This window comes from Ambystoma mexicanum, chromosome 3p (genome assembly GCF_040938575.1).
Source record: "Ambystoma mexicanum isolate Mex_15411 chromosome 3p, UKY_AmexF1_1, whole genome shotgun sequence".
Lineage (NCBI taxonomy): Eukaryota > Metazoa > Chordata > Amphibia > Caudata > Ambystomatidae > Ambystoma > Ambystoma mexicanum.
The window spans coordinates 254,160,583-254,178,155 of record NC_090925.1 but is presented as its reverse complement, the minus strand read 5'-3'; the positions used below and the strand labels follow the sequence as shown (position 1 = coordinate 254,178,155).

The 17,573-nt window shown below is 44.1% G+C and overlaps 1 protein-coding gene across 2 annotated transcripts in view; it reads left to right on the top strand.

Moving 5' to 3' along the window:
* The window catches only part of LAMA5 (laminin subunit alpha 5), a 670,647-nt gene that overhangs the window by 258,672 nt on the left and 394,402 nt on the right, over window positions 1-17,573 (top strand). The window contains exons 19-23 of one of the 2 annotated variants that reach the window (XM_069650738.1): window positions 934-986; window positions 4,673-4,778; window positions 5,436-5,535; window positions 6,050-6,206; window positions 9,068-9,197. In XM_069650738.1, the coding sequence (XP_069506839.1) occupies window positions 934-986; window positions 4,673-4,778; window positions 5,436-5,535; window positions 6,050-6,206; window positions 9,068-9,197 (546 nt within the window). Of the gene's footprint in view, window positions 1-933; window positions 987-4,672; window positions 4,779-5,435; window positions 5,536-6,049; window positions 6,207-8,672; window positions 8,812-9,067; window positions 9,198-17,573 lie in introns of both variants that reach the window. The other variant, XM_069650737.1, reaches the window with a different exon arrangement.

The following is a 17,573-nucleotide window of genomic DNA, read 5'->3' as shown; positions in this document are numbered from 1 at the left end:
CTTGAATACATTCTACCTCCCTCTTGCTCGGTGACCCTTCGCTAACTCCATCTTGCCCATTTCTTTCCATATCTCTCCAGCCACCTCAACCTCTCAAACCTTTTCTTCAGATTCTCTCGCTCTCTGGCTCTTTTTTCTTGTTTTCTCTTGCTTTGTGTCTCTCTCGCTCCCTCTCATCGTCCCAGCCCATGCATCCCAGGGCTTGTCTGCAAGTACGGTAACACCCATTGTCTCCTTTTCCTAAAGCTCAAAAAAGAGGTGATGGCTGGAAGGTTTAGATTGAATCTTAACGACTGGCAATGCTCGGGGCAACCCTCCAGACCATCGTTCTTCGCCTGCCAAGCCATTACAGAAGGGTAAAGACCATATGCAAATCAGGCTTGGCCCCACCCCAAAAGGGGCAGTCCAGCCCGAACTGCTAGGTCACATCCCTTCTGCACGAGACCACAAGCATCCCCAAACATGTTTGCCCTTGTTGGGGCTCATCAGTGTGGAGTAGCTTGGGTCTCTAGGCCCAGCAGGCACGGGACCCACGTCTGGGCATACCCGTCCCACTCGGGGTGACAAAGCAAAAACAAAGAGGTGATGGCTGGAAGGTTTAGACTGAATCCTAACCATTGGCAATGCTCGGGGCAACCCTCCAGACCATCGTTCTTCGCCTGCCAAGCCATTACAGAAGGGGAAAGACCATATGCAAATCAGGCTTGGCCCCACCCCAAGCTCCTTTTCCTAAAGTACCTCCCTTTCTTCTCCTCCCAACGTTTTCCCTTGTGCTTTCTTATCCAATAGCTATTTGAACTAGCCTCTGAGCTCTATATAAGCAACTCAACGTGCATTCGTACATCCATATATATTTGTTCTCTCGGAGTTCTGAATATTTTCTTTTCATTTGACATTCCCTCGCTTATCTCACCTTCTCATTTTTTTGCACAGGCTGTCTCTGTGATTCCCAAGGCACAACCAGCGGAGTTGCAGAGTGTCACCAGGTGAGTTCCTTGCAAACACACCACATATATTCTATGGGCAGAGGAGGCGATGCTGTTGTCACCGCATGTATACCAACACCTAGAGATGGTCCAGAGGCGTGGAATGTTTGCACAGCGCTAGCTCTACACTGAGGGTCTTGGAGCACTTTACAAGGTTCAAAAGTTTAGAAGGTGGGCGATGGATCAAAACGTACAACAAAAAAGGCTATTAAGGCAATGGCAGGGGAGGTGGTGTGGCTGGATTAGGTGTGGTGATCTCTGTAAGTAGGACTCATGAGTTTGTGAAATGCCTCACACATGCAGAGTCAATGATAAGGTGTTGCATGTCCTTTGACCCTCCAGTTCATTTCTGTTTTCAGACAAGATTAGCTACTGTGTACTGCTGTTGGGGAAGGTTTTGTTGTTGGCGAGAAACTTGTAAGGCTTGCACTGGGGCACTCCCCATTAAGGTGCAACTGAAAGAGAGGGCGTTATTTTGCCTGATTTTGTTTGCGATCAAGCTGGTCCTGCAACTTAGTGGTCGTTTTTATAGCTTACCATCACATGGCCATGGTCTCCAATGGAATAAACTCTGGCCATGCTGTACAAGGGACAGGATTTCAAGGCTTTGGACAGTAAAGGCATATTTTATGTCGAACAGAGAAACGAAGAATAAGTTCTGCAACGTTTGATGGAAGACTGTGGAATAGCAGAACCCCCCCCCCCCCCCCCATTGAGAGAAAATTGAGCTATATAGAAATGCAGACGGTTTTAACCAAGCAGATGAATTTTAATATGTGAAGTGCTTTGCACTAGATTAATAAGAATTGGATTAATGGTGAAATACAATTTTTGTATGGCTTCCATTGGAACCTATTTCCGTTTCCAAAGCTTGTATCCTGCTAGGCATCTGCCTTTTGTATGGTGACACTGGGAAATCCTTTAGATTTCTTTTTAGGTTTAAATACCTTTTCTTGGTTGAACTCCAGTTCCCAAGAACAGTAAAGTAAAATTGACTTTACTTACCTTTCATCTTGGTAGGTTCAGCACAACCCATCTTATTTGGAGTGCTGAGGGTTTACCTTGTAGCCCCTTATCCTACATTCTCATGTAACATTTTTATGTGACCCTCACTACTTTAAATGGCTGGTGGCAGTGTTTTACTTTTTCCTACCATTGTGCTTTTCTACCGCAGGATGAACCCTCAGCTGAAGTACAGTACCCATGGTGCCCATTTTGTCAAATGGCACGGTCTTCTTTTTTCGCCATTGTCTGCTTGAGAGGCCTTTCTTGGATTTAACTCTGTGCATTGAGACATGTTTGAGCCCTTTGTTTGTCTTGCCTTTGGCGGCCTTCAGCCCTGAAGCCCGCCCCTGGCTCCAGTTTGTCTGGAAGGACAGGATGTGAGGGAGGGTCCCGAAACTAGTCCTGGTTGGTTCGCTGGCCTTTCAGGACAGCCACCCTGCTGTGTGGTTGACAGCCTAGGCTGTGCATGAATGGGGGAAAAACCTGCTTAAAAGGTGAGGGTTTCGAGACTACAGGCAGTCAACCACTGGGAGAAACACCCGACGCAGAAACTGTGAACGAAGCTTGCTGCATCTTTCTGGACCTTTGACTTGTCCGGTGAAGCCCTGCTGCTGTGATGACCTCCTTTTCACCTCGACAGAAGCTCTGGATGGAACGACTTCTCCCCTTGGGTTAGTGGGACAAACTAATCCAGAGACGAACTCCACTGGACCACCATCCCCGACTTACTGTGCTTCTCAGTTGCTGTGAGAGCCCAATGCCAGGGGTCGAGTGTCCATAGTCTAGTGCAACATCTGCCGCAGAATGAATCCATCCAGAAGCTCCAGGAGGCTCCTAAGGATCATCCAGAAGTAGGACCTCCAGATCCAGAGTCCCCTCACTAGAGTGCAGGTCCGAGGGAACGAAGAGAGTCCAACCGCTGCCCAGGATCCGCAGTGGTGCTGTTAAGTGCTGAAACCGCGAAGTTCCACTGAATTGTAGCTGCCAACGACCTTCCATGTACCGCCGCAGGAGCCCTCCAGATGTCCTCCCTCTTGTCCCCACGACTGAGGCTCAGGAACATGGGGTCTGCACCGCTGTAGCAAGACGGGAATCCAACTGGACCACTCTTCTTCTAACCAGAGGTACTGTTTAGTTTTGGAGTACTTACCTTTTTGATTTTAGCCGTGCTCTTCTCACTTGGGAACTGCATTGGCTTACCTTTTTCGAGTTGATTTCAACTCCCTTGCCACAAGTTTAGCAGCTTGTGGCCCTACAAGTGATTTTACTGACCTCTCTAAATTTGTGCAAGACTGTGATCCAAGAAGTGCATCAGATCCATAGACTGTGTTCCAAATGACTTTGGCTGTCTTGGCACCCTAAAGACATTCTTCTAAATCCATTGACTTTGATATTGTTTGTCCCTCATAGATGGTAGCTTGTTGTGTACTGGTACTGCTGGGAAAAGCTTATCTAGACTTCATTGGAGGATTTAGTTGGCCTCACATGTACTGAGAAACTGTTCTAATCTTTTTGCTTCCCTTAACCTTTCCTTTCTACAACTCTGAAACTGCAAAGTATAACAGTGTAATCTATAAATGCAAATACTATCCTTGTGTTTGAAGTCACCTCCGGGTGTAGGAGAAGTGTATGAAGCATGTCCACAGATTATTCACTGGTTTGTTTGATTCTGGAAAGTAATAGTTTATTTGTATTGTTACAATCTGTTTAACTTTTTAAAGAATGCTTATTTAAAGCTGAAGTAAAATAAATAAGTAACCATTTATAACTGAAACCTTGAGTGTAAGTGTTACCTGGCTACTTGTATTTACGGATTTCATTTGTACAGCTCACATTGACCGCTCTTGAGATGGGTCTGGCTGCTCAGTCACACTACCAACTTGTGTAGTACAGACCTATACCAAAAGGTGGGTTACCTAATACCGAGCATATACGTCTTGTGTAGTCTCGCACAGTGGGACTACCCCAATTCTTATTTAACAATGTCAGTGTCAGAACGCTTTGGGAAAACTCCCCTAATAAGCACCATGGGAGATGGCTCTATGATTTTGGGAGAAGGGGGGCACCCGCTTCTCCAAATAGTTTAAAAAGTACTGTACGCAGTAACCCCAGACCCCAAAGGATCACGAGTCAACGCTTCATGCCCAAGTTGTTTCAGACCTGGTCCAATTCAGTCCAGCAGTTTTCACTGTGCGGTCCGACAAAAAATAATTTCCTATGGGAAAATTAATGAGGACTAGGCTGACATCTTTTTTTGGCGGGGTTGGGGGTTAACAGATTTTTGCCAAAATGTCCAGTCTGGGGGATGCGGGGAAAATGTGTGCATACACAATTGCCTGCAAATATCAGCCAAATTCGTTCTATGATTCAAAAGTTATTAGCAATTCATTTTTTGGGTTTGATGATGCTCAACTTAATTATAGTTCTTATGAAATCACTGTTTTCTAGACACTACACATGTGTTCCATAACTTTAGTATCCCAGAATGCATCTATGATTACCGAACGGATTTAGAGCAAATGTGCATTTTATCGGAATTAGCCTGCTACCTGGTTATTAGGTAGAAAATGGAAGACCAGTGCAATCGGGCTTCATGAATAGCTTGTAATATCCTTGTATCACTTACTGTAACCTGTAAGACTGCCATCTTAATTTGCTTTTTTCTTTTCTATGGGCTTCAGGGCAGTGGGCAATGTTTCTGTAAACCCAACGTATGCAGTCGCAGCTGCTCTGTTTGCAAAGATGGATTCTTCAAACTGCAGAAAGCAAATTACTTTGGCTGTCAAGGTAAACCCAGATCTCCCATTCCTGTAAATCACACAGCTGGCAGCCAGCTCCATAATATCGCTGTTAAACAGTCCCCTGTCAAAGGCTACGAGCCCAGGACTGGAACATTAGTCTGTTACCGCTATCTCATCTGCATGACACTTGTTAAAGTACGCCATCATTTTGTAAGGGTAAAGGAAAATGCCGTTTATAACACTATTTCTGCCTTTGTACGCAGAATAAGAAGACCTTTTTCAAGTGAATGTTGTTTCTATGAAATTGAAGGTGTGCCCTTGTTAACTCCTCACCCAACTCTGGTATTTGCAATTCTCCTTATTTGGGGCTATTGTTTAGATATTTGATTCACCCAAACTTTGTTTAAGGTGCAACAAAAACAGGCTGCTTATTGCTGTGCCATATCTGGGGCTGTGAAGGTGTCCGAAAATCTCACACAAAAGTCCTCTTAAGGGGAGTGTTTAAAACCTGATTTATTCGGTTAAAAACCCTCTCTTCCCAGCCATGGCTACTGTGTACTGAATTGCCACCTTTTAGTGTCCTAACAGGGCAAGCATTTCTTGCCGCAATGAGGGGCCGCCCCATGTTACTGAGGATATGGGATGCAGGAAGAAAGCTGCTTTCGGTGGACAGAAGTAACCACTCTGTTATTTCTTTGTGCAGGTTGCCAGTGTGACACCGGGGGCTCCATAGGCCTAGCGTGTGATGAACGGACGGGAGCATGCCAGTGTCGTCACAACGTCCATGGACACAAGTGCACCCAGTAAGAGCAGGGGTGTAAAAACCCTCTAATAGCCTTAAAACAATTAGATCACATGTTATTTGTTCAAGGAAAACGTGGCCAAATCGCCTTGGAAAACATTTAAATTCCTTTTAGTCCAATCAGCAGAGCTGCCTTACCTTAACTGAACTTCTTGGTTAGTCTTTACTCAATTGATTGACCTTTGGAATCATTCTTTGATGGCTGCTATGGACCATCACTGGAGGGGAAATCCCAGCTTGTTATTTCAGCCTTGTTCCAGAAAAACAAGATTTTCATGCACCTCTTCCATTCATGGCCCTGCTTTGTGTTCACTTGTGAGTTTCAGGGTGGCTCCAGGTTCATATGCAATGAGTATCGTTCATGGCTGAAGACCCTAATATGATTAAATGTTTCCGTGACGCGGTCCTGGGCCCTTCCCTGTCCAGTCGCGCGGATCAGCGGTGTGGGCCGGTGGCAGCCTCCGGTCTGATGGGTTAGCTGTGCCTTCATCGCATCTTCTCCCTTTTCCTCCAAGGCCCAAGAGGGACCACTATATTCCTGACCTCCACCACCTAAAGTTTGAAGTGGAAGAGGGGACTACTCTCGACGGCCGGGCCGTCCGGTTTGGCTACAACCCCCTGGAGTTTGAGAATTTCAGCTGGAGGGGGTACGCTCAGATGTCTCCCTTTCAGGTAAGGCAACGCCTTTGCGCCCCTTTCACAATAGGGCGGTAGCTTTAGCATAGGGGTTCAGCAGTGTGCGGTACAATCTTTCTTCCTTTACCCATTTAGGCAACAGACTATCTGTGCAACTGTTGTAGTTTCCTGCATGGTAGCGATTATTACTGTACCAGAACTTGTATTTTTCAAATGCTGTGGCAAGGCTACTTCAGGCAGTGTTGGTTAACTGTTTGCGTGTCCTTGGGACGTAAATGTAGTATGTACGTGAAATGCTCAGCAATTCAGTTTTTTCACCGTTGTAGCGTTCCCTTGTTGAGTTTTCTCTGTCCCTTTAACCCTTGGGCGCCCCACTGGAAAGTTATTTCCAGCATTAAGCTGCCGCCCAGAGTTAACGGGCAGCTGGTGTGTAACATCTGCACGTATTCGTGTTTTGTTAACTTACAAAATATAGCCCTACCTATGGCGATTAACCCATGATGGGTTGTTACATGAATGGTGTTGATGAATGTATTATGTGTGATCAAAAGGTCAGTGTTTGAGAATCTCTGCGCGGGATTGGACCAGTATTGGTGATCAGATAAATTGTGTGCCGGCAGGTTGGTAGGATGGATATGCTTGAAGTAGTGTTTATGAGCTAGATTTTGAATTGAAAATATCCCAGTGCTTTGCTCGGAGATTGTGAAAAACATAAGCCTCTGCTATGGTTCCTGATTTCTGTGTTCTCACTATCCAAATTGCCCTTTCAGTTTTAAGACCCGAAAATCTTTAATTGCACGTACCCACGCTTCTAGCCCATTGGCTCCCTGCAAGGTACCTTTTTATCTGTAGTATGAGTTGCGGTTTCGAGGCCCGTCACGTTCGCGCTAGACACTGTTAATGTCAAGAGGGAGTTCTCTCTAAAACAAAAAAAGGCTTGTGGAATCTTAGTCATTGAAACATAGGTGGGTGTTTATTGAGATTTGCTGACATGTGTTTCAACCATACAGGTCATTTTCAAGGCTAATCCTAGCATTTGTTACAATCAAATTGTCATCCCCCATATGTGTGTCATCAGAGTTGTGTGCATAAGGTGGTCATGAGGAAACATACATTCAAAACCCGGGGGAATGGTTGCACATGTGTAGGTGGGTGAAGGGATGAATTATTCCGGTGCAGGGTTGACATTTAACAAAACAAACTGGTCATACAAGGAGGGAGATGGAGGAAAGAAGGGAGGCAGGGAGAGGTAAACTCTAGGAATTGACGGTGGAGCTGCACCTTGCAGAGAATTAGTGCATTAAAGATATTGGAGTCTTACCAATATAAGTTCAGGGGCAGGTATAACGCCATAGGACTCCAGGGAATGGGGACACTGGAGCAGCGGCACCCTTGCTAACGGTGCCGGTACTTCAGTGAAAACACTGCCGGTAGAGGCCTGAAGTCCCGGCAGTTCAGAACTGCCGGCAGACCCGTAGTTTTGCGGTCCGGAAAGGGTGCCAGTATGTTGCTACTGGCACCCTTCTTGCCGGACCGCCAAACTTCTAATGAAGCCCAGAATCTCAAGTTAATTTTTCCTGCTATTAGAGTTCAATTTAAACCTATGTGGGAATCTAGCACAAATGACACCTGGGTTCCTTGCAATCTGTGCTCCGGATTTCTGCATAATCTCTATGATGCTTAAAACTGGTTTTATGCTACACCACTAGCCCAATATAAGGGGGATTGTCTGGGTAGTGGGTAGCACATGGGCGTTTAGCGATGGTTACGGGGGTCTTAACTGATGGTGCGGTTCTGATGGGAGGGAGTTATGGAGATCACGAACCATAATGATAATGGGCAGTGCAGGTAAGTGGCGTTTTAAAATGTTGTCTCCAAATCCCTCTTGTTCAGATTGTGTACATTTTAAAAGGCTGATTGATTTCTAGACAGTCCGCTCTTTTGCCAGGCATGTGTTTAAGTCCCTAGACGATGTGCTTCCCTGTCCTGCGCTGCCCATCCCCAACTACTGAATGCACTTTTCTCTGGGAGCTGCTAGTTATGTGTCTGTAGATGGTTTCTGTTTATAGACTTGCATGTGTTGTTTTGCTGAAGTGCGTAAAGCTAGACCTACTGCCCTTTTATCATTGAACTAAAGACTGGAACACCACAGAAGCTCTTTGCCAGTCTTTAGAGCAATAATGAGGCCCCGTCAAAGATGGTTGTATGGCTAATATAAACTTCAGAACATTTTAGAAATGCCTAAAATGCTTAACCAAAACGCCTTATGTTATCCATGCTAGGCAAGCTCACCCTTGCACTCTGTTGGCACTGAGAGGTCTTTTAGTTGTAGAATAGGGCCTGCTCATGGACCAGTCAGAGGGAAGAGTTGGCTTGGCGAGGCTGGACCTCTCTGTGTGCTGGCTTTTTGCCTCGCTTGCCTGTGCTGGTGGTGGTCGTGACTTAAGGTGTGCTTTGCTTGTCTTCCTCTCCCCCTCTCTGCCTCTTACCCCCTCTCTCCAGGCCAAGGTTGTGGTCACTCTCAAGGTGACCTCACCAGACCTGTTCCGCATAGTCTTGCGCTACGTGAACCGAGGGCCGGCCAGCGTGGAAGGGAAGGTGTCCGTCCTTGAAGAAGGAAGGTTTCATGTTTGTGGCAACTGTAAGTGCACCTTCAACTTTGCAACTAACCTCTATTTCCTTCCGAGCATTCTGTCCCTTGCCTCTAAGCACCTCCTCCCGCCCAATGAGATGGTGACCCAGTGGAGTGTGTACTAACCTGCAGCAGGGTATCTTAGCCTATGTGGCGTTGTACTGTTGCCCCAAGGAAGACTTGTGCGGAAGCGTGGCTTGGCCTGGCCCTTGCCAAAGCCAGCCCTGCTATGATGATTCCCAAATTTCCTTTTTGCTTTTTACAGAATAAGGTGAGAGTCAGAGTCACAGTGAAAGGGGCCGAGCTCTATCTATTCCGGGTCATCCTGAGGTACATTAATTCAGGAGGTGCCACTGTATATGGCAGAATTACTGCATATCAGCCACGAAGCCCAGGTAAGAAGCGGCCCCCAAGCCCCACCCAAACCACCCCCTTCCCTACCTTGCTCTGAAATCGCCACTAATGGCGAGCTTCCCAGCTTCTGCCCAGCAGTCGGGTGGACGTTTCACAAAATAAATCAAAAATGCACATGTCATATGGCACAAGTATATGGGAATGAAACGCATGTTTGAACACTGCCTTCATATCATCAGCTGTATGTGCAGAACCTTTAACCATCTGGAAGCACAATCTTAATGCCCGTGGTTAAAGTGTTGATTACAAAAATATGCTTGGAATTTTCTGGGGCTGCTTTGGATAGGCCGCCATCTTGCGGTTGGTGCAGAGTATTACATCATGCTGTTTTTCAATTACGAAAATGTGCGTCGGCAAGGGGGCTAGGAGGTACCTGCCACAATCCCTACCCTATGTATGCGAGTAGCCATTATATTTCACACATCAATGTCCTCAGATTGTTTTTTCCACCATTAAGGCTGGACGCAAAGTGTGTAGTTTGTTAGTTAGAACTGATCGCTTGAGTCTGGCGTGGCCTTTCGACAGCGATACATAGTTAAGGTTTAGACTCTCTATGCAGTTTCCGAAAATTAATTTTCACAACTTCAGAACACTTACATGAATACATCTGAAAATATTCTGCCGTGACATTTCAAGGCATGGGCAATTTCAGAATTGTACAGTAACAGCTTCATAGTTTTAAGATGTTTACTTTGTTCGTGTTTTGAATAGCTTTTAACATTGGGTTTTCCATAGGAAAAATATATATATTTATTTTTTCCACCCCAAATATCTTAAAATTGGCCAGAGCAATCGTTTTTTTCTTCTGTTTTTTGCATACGCCTAGATTGCATCTGGAATTGGTGACTGAAAACATATTTTGAAAATTGGTCAATTTTGGGGTATTAAAGATTTAAGATCTAGCTATATATGACGCATGTGCTGAAAGAAAGCTCAATTTGCATATGAACTGTGTGCAGACGTATGAGTTTAACTGTTCATCCATTACACAATTAACATCTTCTAAAAACTTGCATCAAAGGCAAGTTACAGCTGACTTTGTCAATTTTAAAGTGATGGAATAAATATACACTTTTCACACAAACTGTACAGAGAGGAGCAGGTGTTTCACAGTTTGTATATTATGGAGTTGACAATACACCTCGAAATGAGTGCTGATTTTGATGTTCGTTATCGGGGGATGTCATGAAAGTAAATTTTTCATATGAACTGTACCAAAGATCGTATGAGATTCAGTCTTCAGATTTACATCTTTGAGTTGGGGATTAGTTGTAAGTTTTCAGGAACTGTAAATTGCATTCAAGTACGAACTGTAGAGTCATAAAAGCATCTGTTTGTACATTTCGCAGTTTACAACTGAAAACTCACATCAAAGTTAGGACTGAATTTGATGTTACTTTTCAGGGCATGTAATGTAATTTGTTCCTACAAACTGCACCAAGGGACGTATGATTTTCACAGTTCCTAGACTGTGCAATTTACATCCTTTGAAAACACATGACAGACGGGGCTTACTTTCGACATCCGAAAACGCATCAAAATTAGTGCCGATTTTGATGTTAGTTTTCAGGGATGTCATGAATGTAAATTTTTCATATGAACTGTACCGCAAGCTGTAAATTGAATATAAGTACGAACTGGAGAAGTCCTATACGTCTCTCACACATCACAAATAGACATTAAATGTCAAATTAATTTCAGTGTGAGCGTTCATACGTACAGAAGGCATACCATGCATTATCAGAATAAATTTACATTTTATATACAAATTCTACATGATGGCTAAATAAACAATTTGTTAATATGCACTAACATACCTCTAAAAACTTCACATAACATTCAGAAATAACGTGGTCAATTGTATTTAAATTTCGTATGTGTACGAACTGTAAATGTGCTTTTAGATAAGGATTCTCCACTTGAGACAGTCCTCTAAAAACAAAAGGGCCTCCTTAACTGAACATTTTAGGAGATAGGAGAAATTAACTATAGAGCAGGTGTTGAATTATGAGATCAGGACACAGGATAAATTAACTCCTTACTATAGAGCAAGTGTTGAATTATGAGATCAGGACACAGGATAAATTAACTCCTTACTATAGAGCAGGTGTTGAATTATGAGATCAGGACACAGGATAAATTAACTCCTTACTATAGAGCAAGTGTTGAATTATATGAGATCCCTCTCTATTTTTGTTTCGTGTCAAGGTGTTGAAGAGATCTTCATTCATACCCGTTTTTTGTGAATTTATTAAATGACCTCACTTATGAAGTTCCTTGGCAAAATAAGTTGATGTTGAAGCATGCGTTTACCGGACATTCGAATCTGGTTTTCGTTGATAGTACATTTTCTTTATATTTTTATCACTGGGTCTCCTCCTCCCCCTCTTTCTTTTCCGCACATTGGAAGGTGCATGTTTTTACTCCTGTCTTATTTCTTTGCACCACAGAAGATTTGATGCAATAACATTTTTGTACAATAAGAATACATTTCTTAAATTTGTATACACAGTGTACTGTAGTGCTCATTAGACAGTGTTGGTTGAAATGTGTAAGAACATTAATGTTCTAATATTTTACACCGTTTGGTCTAATTAACGATCAACAATGCAACACATCTTGTTGGCAGGAACTTTTTGTTTATCATTTCCTCTGGCCCTACCTGCCACCAACTGACCAAGGCTCCCATTTGTTTTGTACAACAAAGTATAGGAACAGTATTTTTTTTTTTTTTTAAAGTAGAGGAGCACCGCTCCCACCCACTCCGACCACAGCCCGCTTGGCTTAGGGGATAAGGTTTTATATCTGATACGCAGGCTCCTCGACAAACCAGTCGAGGAGGCATGCATGTTTGGTTCTGCTGTTGATGAAGCTCTTGCAAAAGCGAAGAGAGAGCATGAAACAAGTCTACGCCAGATTACTGGGAAAACCTTTCAACAACTGGGATGTTAATCTGGTAGGCAACCCTCTCTGCCCCAACCAGTCAGCCAGCAGGACCCGCAAGTTATCCACAGGCGTCTTTTAAATACCAGATCTCTTTTGCGCAAGGAGCCGGGCTCTATAAAGCCGTCCGCAACCACGTAGAGGCAGGGCATGTTGCAGAGGCAAAGTCTCCAGGGGGGCAGCCACATACGCTAAATGACTCCAACGGTGGACCCCTCCCATAACCCCGGTAGGAGGTTGCATAACTTCAGGCATGTGGGGGTTAAGTACAGTCAAGGAGGGGGTATTGCATGGAGCTGCTATCAAGACCACGCAGTTACTTGCAGAGAGCAACATCAGTACCACAGGAACATTTAAAGTTACTTGAAGAAGGAATCCAGGTGCTCCTCTTAAAGGGAGCCATTTTTATATTACAAGCTTTCTCATTTCAACCATAAACCTATAATGAACATAATTAGTTACACATAAAAACATCTAATAAAATAATCACATTTCATCATTATTAATACAATCGGATACAATAAATCTGAAAATTACTTCAAACGTATCCTAATCCCTAAAAGAGAACAGTTTTGAGTCCTCCGTAAAATGTATTCCATTATTTACCAAGTTTACCTGTGGCCTTCACCCCTATGCAACCGTGATAGTGCTATGTGCATAGATTTGTTTCCCGTATTCAAACAATAGGATCAAAAGGTGGGACTTATAATGCTGTAATAGTTCCTTACCAATGAGCCTGAAATGCTCATGTAAAGTAGACCATGTTCCTGACATTGTCGGGACATGGCGAGCTGTTTCCTCTTTCCCTATTATACCACACATGCAACCTGTCCTGTGTTCTTGCTATTGCGAGTTCTGAGCCTATATTCGCAAGTACAGGTAGTCTATTTATTCTCCGCAGCAGCAGGAATCTGAGCAACGCCAGAGATGAACAGAGCTTGAGATAGTACTGAGAGTCTATCCATTTATGGGCTAAGTTTTTTTTTAGTTTCTGAATAATTACACAAATATGACAAATGGGTATAATGTGTTGCCCCATCCCACAGCTCTGATTTAGTAACACATTTAGTTTGTAATGCTGGGGATTTCTTCCCAGTTGGGAATCCAGTCAATCGCCTCAAAAGTCATTGTTCGGGGAGTTTTCCCAAAGTCCACTGTTAGGTAGTCTTTACAAAACCATCCCAATGGTTTGTAGATCCCCCAACTCTTAGCATCAGTCTGGTCTACTCATGGAACCTTGGTAGAGTGGCAGAGCAATCAGGCTGATCATACGAGGAAGATGTGAGCTGTAGGTCAGTACACTGAACCTAGTTAGTAATGCATATCAAAGAAACACACATACATTTATATTAAACTATGGTTTATTATATTAACACAAGAATCAATTTTAAATACTTAGCACAATAAACCAAAACATTTTAGAATACTTTAGGATAATTTTCAAAGGCCACTGCTTAGTTTATAGTTGCTCGCGGATACATTTGTTACAGCTTTTGACCGTAATGACAGTTCTATCGTATTCTCGGTAATAACACAGATTCGGAATCTTAGCAGAAATACAGGAAGACATTTACTCTACATACACATATAAGATGGTGACTTTTGGGAAAGAGAATAGTTGGGTAGCTTTATACTAGCAAGGCTTAAGGTTATATAGGCAGTTTCTTCGCACGGCAAGTCTTTTAAGTTCCAAAACGCAACCCTAGCTAGAGGCAGTTCGGAGAGGGATTAAAGTCTTGACAAGCAGCAGTAAACGAAAAGTTCCTGTGGACACTTTAGAGTCTCTACTCTTTAAGATGTAGCAAGATCAAAACTAATGTTGCAGATCCTGTTAAGGACTTGCTAAAGGGACACAAGCAGCAGCTCAGCAGCTTGTATCAGCGGTAAGAGGGTGTTGCCCTGGACACCTCTATGTGCACTGCAATGCTCTGGAGCGACTTTTCGGATCAAAGTAAGCAACACCTTTTACCCCAAAGTACCTTAGGTTAGAAGAAAATATCGTGGCTGGATTCACCTCGACGTGGCAGCGCTGGACCCGACCACTGGATTCCTTTGTCTGATGACGAAAAGCAGGACAATGGATGGGATCTCTCAGCAGCAGTCTTGAGGGAGGACCTCTGGTATGGCTTTCAACAACTTCTCTAGTCACTCTGTGGTTTTGCCGCCTTTTCTGCAGCACCAACTAAGAACGTTATTCACCCAGACAATCTTTGGTTCCAGAAGTCCTGCACTGTGAGGGGGACTTGGACGGGTCTGAGTGTGTCTCTGGACGTTCACCTGGAGCTTGGCAAAGAAAAGACTTGGACGGATTTAGACTTTCCATGATGATGCACTTACAATTGTGTCGGACCTCTCCTGGTATTAGGGTTCTGCAGCTCTTTAGAGGCACAGCCCCTCGGTAGATGGCTCAGTTTAAAGTTCATTTTAGGACTGGTTGTTCACAGCAGTCAAACTGAAGGCGTCAACCTCTTCGGAGTTCCTGTCACACAGAAAACGGGTCAGGACTGCAGTGGTCGCTTCATAGTGTTGCAAAGGGTCTTCAGGCATCGCTGGTCATCTCCTTCGGTTACTTCAGTTTCCAGTGGTCGACTTGCCTTTCACCTTGGGAGCCTCACCTTTTATACAGTTCCAGCACACATTCCTCTGCAATCTGTCTTAGCAATTTACAGAAAGGGGTGAGTGGCAGGCCAATCAGGACAGCCAGACCCCCAGTGGGAGCTGGTTCCATACAGGCACTCGGCAGACAAAGGACAGGGGGAGGTCGAAAACTACTCCCCTCCGCACCCCCTCCCCACACACTTCCTGCATGGCCAGACACACGTTGCCTAGGCGGGGACACCGAAGGGTTCCCACCAAATGCAAAACTCACACAGGACTCCCCTACCCAAAACGGTAGAAGGGCTGACAAAGAACAACCATGCTAGTAATGGTAAAAAAAGAAAGTAGCCCACCAAGTTAGTACTCGGGTTACTCTTTTGTGCACTACCGGGGCTATGGACATAGCCTGCAGTAGGAAATTCACACAATAGTTGGTAGGACACGACCATTACCACTAGGAGATTCTCTGACATAAGTCACAGGAGCAGAGAGAAACGGGATACTAAATATCCCCTTGGCACTCCACATAAGGTGGTGTGTGCCAATCTCAGACTATAACGTTTTAGCACAGATACCAAGTATCTGTAGTTACTCTAGGATATAGGAAAGACTCTCAAGGGAGGACCAAAGGGTCCCCACGAACACTGCCCATAAGGAGCTGTATGCTGCAATAGTAAATACGTATGCCTTAAAAGGGGTATGGAGGAAAGTAGGATCCATAGGACAGTAAAATACAAAGAACAGAGTTCCAAAAGACAGAGCACATAAGAATGAATGAGTGGAAAAAGGCTACACTTATTCAGGATTGAAAGAAAAGGTTCAGATGTCCATCAAAAAGTGCCGGGGGTCTCACTAGGAGAGGGGATGAAGCATAACGGTGATAAATCTCCCTAACAGTCATGTTCGCTAATCTAGCATATTTGCTGTCTGCGGCTTCTTCACCCAACAATTTTAACAATGGGCACCTGGGCGCTGACCTTCATTTTATAAATAGCAAACACCCTCTTTTCAAGGCCTGTGCCGTTAAAGATATTAGGCCCATTTCCAGCCTTATTTTTTCAATGGGAACATTCGGCCCATCCCCAGAATCTTTCTCCAGAGATTTCTTTCTATAACCTTTAGCCAGATTAGATGCCGTATACCCAAGGCCTCAAGACCATACAGCATGGTTGCACAAAACCACTGCTTCTAGAGCACACCACAGCCGGAGACTTCTCTGATGAATCTCGATCATTGCCATCAGAGCTACATTTTTTATGTGCTTCTCGGCAATGATCAAGAGAATCGCATTTGGACGTTAACTCTAAACCCAGGTATTTGAAGTTTTTTACATGCTCAATAAGATTTCCTGCAATCATGACCTTGGGTATTTTTATTTCCCTGTGAGCAAAATGCATCACCTTGGTTTTTTCAGAATTTATTTTCAATCTGTTAGGGTTTGCATGCTTTTGCATTTCCGTCAGTGATCTTTTGAGGCCAGAAAAGGTCCGGTCACACAGTACCAGATAGTTAGCCTATGAAATGCACACCCCTATTTCTCCAACTATCTTGGGGGCGAGGGGGCAATTGTTTACATGCCCCAACACCCTTGGAGGGTCTGCCATAGAGATATTGAAAAGCAGGGCTGCCAACACGCATTCCTGCTTCTCCCGGCCCCCCTTTACAGGTGGTTGAGGGCATGATGGCACCCCGGCTGTCCATCTTTACCTGCACGGTGGTATTCTCATAGAAATCGTGCAAAGCTTGCTACAGGTCTTCCAGGAAGCCATGCGACTCCTTTTCAGCTATTATCTGTCTTTCTACGGTATCAAAGGCTGCCCTGAAGCCAATTGTGCCACATGTAAATAAGGATTTCCTTTAATGTTAGACTGCGTGGTAAGGGTAGCAATAAGTCTAAGACGGTGGCCTGTTCCCGACCCTGCTCTAAACCCCATTTGGAACATGTCCAATTGATTGATTGAATTTACCCACTTTGTCGGTTCATCTAGTACGAGAGATGCAAATATCTTACTGGATGCATCAAGCATCACTAGCAGTCTTTTTTGTAAATCTGGACCAACAAAGATCTCTGCCAGTAAACCGGTATACAGGAGCAATAGAACAAATTCCAAACAAAATGGTTAACACTGGAATTTACTCTTGTTTATTTTCTAGTTCCAAAAAAAGACCAGACAAACGGGGCCAGTCCTTTGGACCTAAGGCCAACATTCAATATCTAAAACCCCAAAAATTCAGAATGAATACTCTACAGGAGGTCATACAGCACCCAGAGAAGGGAAGCTACATGACCACATTGACATATGAAAGTCTGATTCTTTCACGTCTAATGTTCCCAGGTCCTCGCAAATGCCTCACATTCCAAATAGTAAAGAAACATTTCCAGTTCAAAGTTCTTCCCTTTTTGGATTGCATCAGCACTGTATTCACCAAGGTGCTCAGTTGTTTGAGCGCATCCGCACCGCAAGGCAATTCCAGTTTACCCTTATTTGGAAGACTGGTTACAGGAGAGGGTGCAGAGAGTGTCTACATCACACACAACGGGACAGTGAATTTTCTACAGTCTGGGATTGTTAATTAAGAAAGAATCCAAACTTTTACCAAGTCAGAGATTTTTTTTTTAGGAGCAGTTCTAGACACTCAAAGTCTAGAATTAACACCAGAAAGAGTTCAAGCATTCAAACACTCCTGTAATGTTATGTGGGTCAAATGATAACTGTCCAAAAGGTCATGAAACTCTTGGCTATGATGGCTTCATGCAGATTTATAATACCCCACACCTGCCTCATGATGCCCCAATAAAACCGTGTCTGGCAGAG